Source organism: Austrofundulus limnaeus, unplaced genomic scaffold, assembly GCF_001266775.1.
Source record: "Austrofundulus limnaeus strain Quisiro unplaced genomic scaffold, Austrofundulus_limnaeus-1.0 Scaffold405, whole genome shotgun sequence".
Lineage (NCBI taxonomy): Eukaryota > Metazoa > Chordata > Actinopteri > Cyprinodontiformes > Rivulidae > Austrofundulus > Austrofundulus limnaeus.
In genome coordinates, this window is record NW_013952807.1 from 364,341 (window position 1) to 365,885 (window position 1,545).

At 38.7% G+C, this 1,545-nt stretch overlaps 1 protein-coding gene across 1 annotated transcript in view; it reads right to left on the bottom strand.

The window, feature by feature from the left end:
* Positions 1 to 1,545, bottom strand: part of wipi1 (WD repeat domain, phosphoinositide interacting 1) — a gene marked incomplete at its 5' end in the record, with an annotated part of 14,887 nt that overhangs the window by 2,321 nt on the left and 11,021 nt on the right. Inside the window, 1 exon segment of the mRNA XM_014024037.1 lies at positions 62 to 201. Within this exon segment, the coding sequence (XP_013879491.1) occupies positions 62 to 201 (140 nt within the window).

Here is a 1,545-nt window from a genome sequence, read left to right on the forward strand (position 1 = left end):
GTAATATATTCTGTTCAGATTAAATTGAAATTATCTTGCGTGATTAAAATATATCTATTACCCATGAGTGTAGTGGAGGAGGGCAGGGTGGGAGGGAGAGCCACGGTGGCAGCGTACGATTGGCTGGCTGGTTGTGGAGGCACATCCTCTTGGTTCTGCTCTTCCTTCTCTTCTTCCTGCTCCTCTGTAGATTCAAAGAGTCTGTAGGAACAGAAACAGAAACATTTTCACTACCTCAAAAGATTTCTTTAAAAAAAACAGTCTGTAAACGTCTAGGAACTGAAAAGACCAGCTGCTGGAGTTCTTGGAGGGAAATGTCCCATTTTTGTCTGATGTAGCGGATTAAACGTGTGGGTTCTGGCTACATTTTTGGTTTCGTGCTGCATCAAATATTTTCAACTGGTGAAGGGTCTGGACTGCAGGCAGACCAGTTCAGAACCTGGACTTTTTTACAACAGCTGTGCTGTTGTTATGAAAACAGTGTGAGGTTAAGTGTTTTCTTGCTGAAACACAAGAGTAAATGTTATTATAAAACTTGTGTATCCCTTTTTTTGCGTCAATGGTGCCTTTCTGGGTATGCCCTTGTCGTAGACACTAATGCACCCCCATACCATAAGTGAGGCATGCTTCTGAACTACATATGTGATCACAGTCTAGATCCGGGTTCTGCAACCTTTATGATCAAAAGAGCCATTTGTGCTACTTGGCTCACTAATAAAATGAGTCTAGAGCCACAAAACAAGCTACAACTGTGATTTTCAACTAGTGGTCCGTGGGCCTTCTCATGGCCTTTTTGGGCCCTTTTACGGCCAGTGGAGGTGGCATTATAAAACTATAAAATTAATTGTGAATTTCATTATTTATTATTATTTTTACACATCAAGACAAATAAAAAGACCATGCCATAAAAATAGAAAAATTAATTAAATGTACTTAGTGGCAAACGCAGTCCCCTTTATGATCAAAAGAGCCATTTGTGCTACTTGGCTCACTAATAAAATGAGTCTAGAGCCACAAAACAAGCTAGTGATTTTCAACTAGTGGTCCGTGGGCCTTCTCATGGCCTTTTTGGGCCCTTTTACGGCCAGTGGAGGTGGCATTATAAAACTATAAAATATATTGTGAATTTCATTATTTATTATTATTTTTACACATCAAGACAAATGGAAATATTCACAAAATATATGTTCACAAAAATAGTGTATATACCATATTTATTCAAGTATAATACGTAAAATTAAATCCATAAAATCATCCATAAAGTTGAGGGGTAGTACTATACTCAGATAAATATTTTTACTTATGTATTTTAACTGAAATATCGGCTTCATTCACAAAATTATTGAGTCCGGAAATGAGACCGCGTCGTACAAAGTAGTTGATACTGTAYGAGCTTACACCTGACATGCCTCCGTGCTTCAGAACGAGATTATAACAGATCCAAGCAGGCGACATGATGTGAAAAAAGGGGGGAAGAGCAGTCCTGCACCTTAGTAATGATAACGAACTAATGACATTAGTGTGTAACTGGGCCGCTCCTCGAAC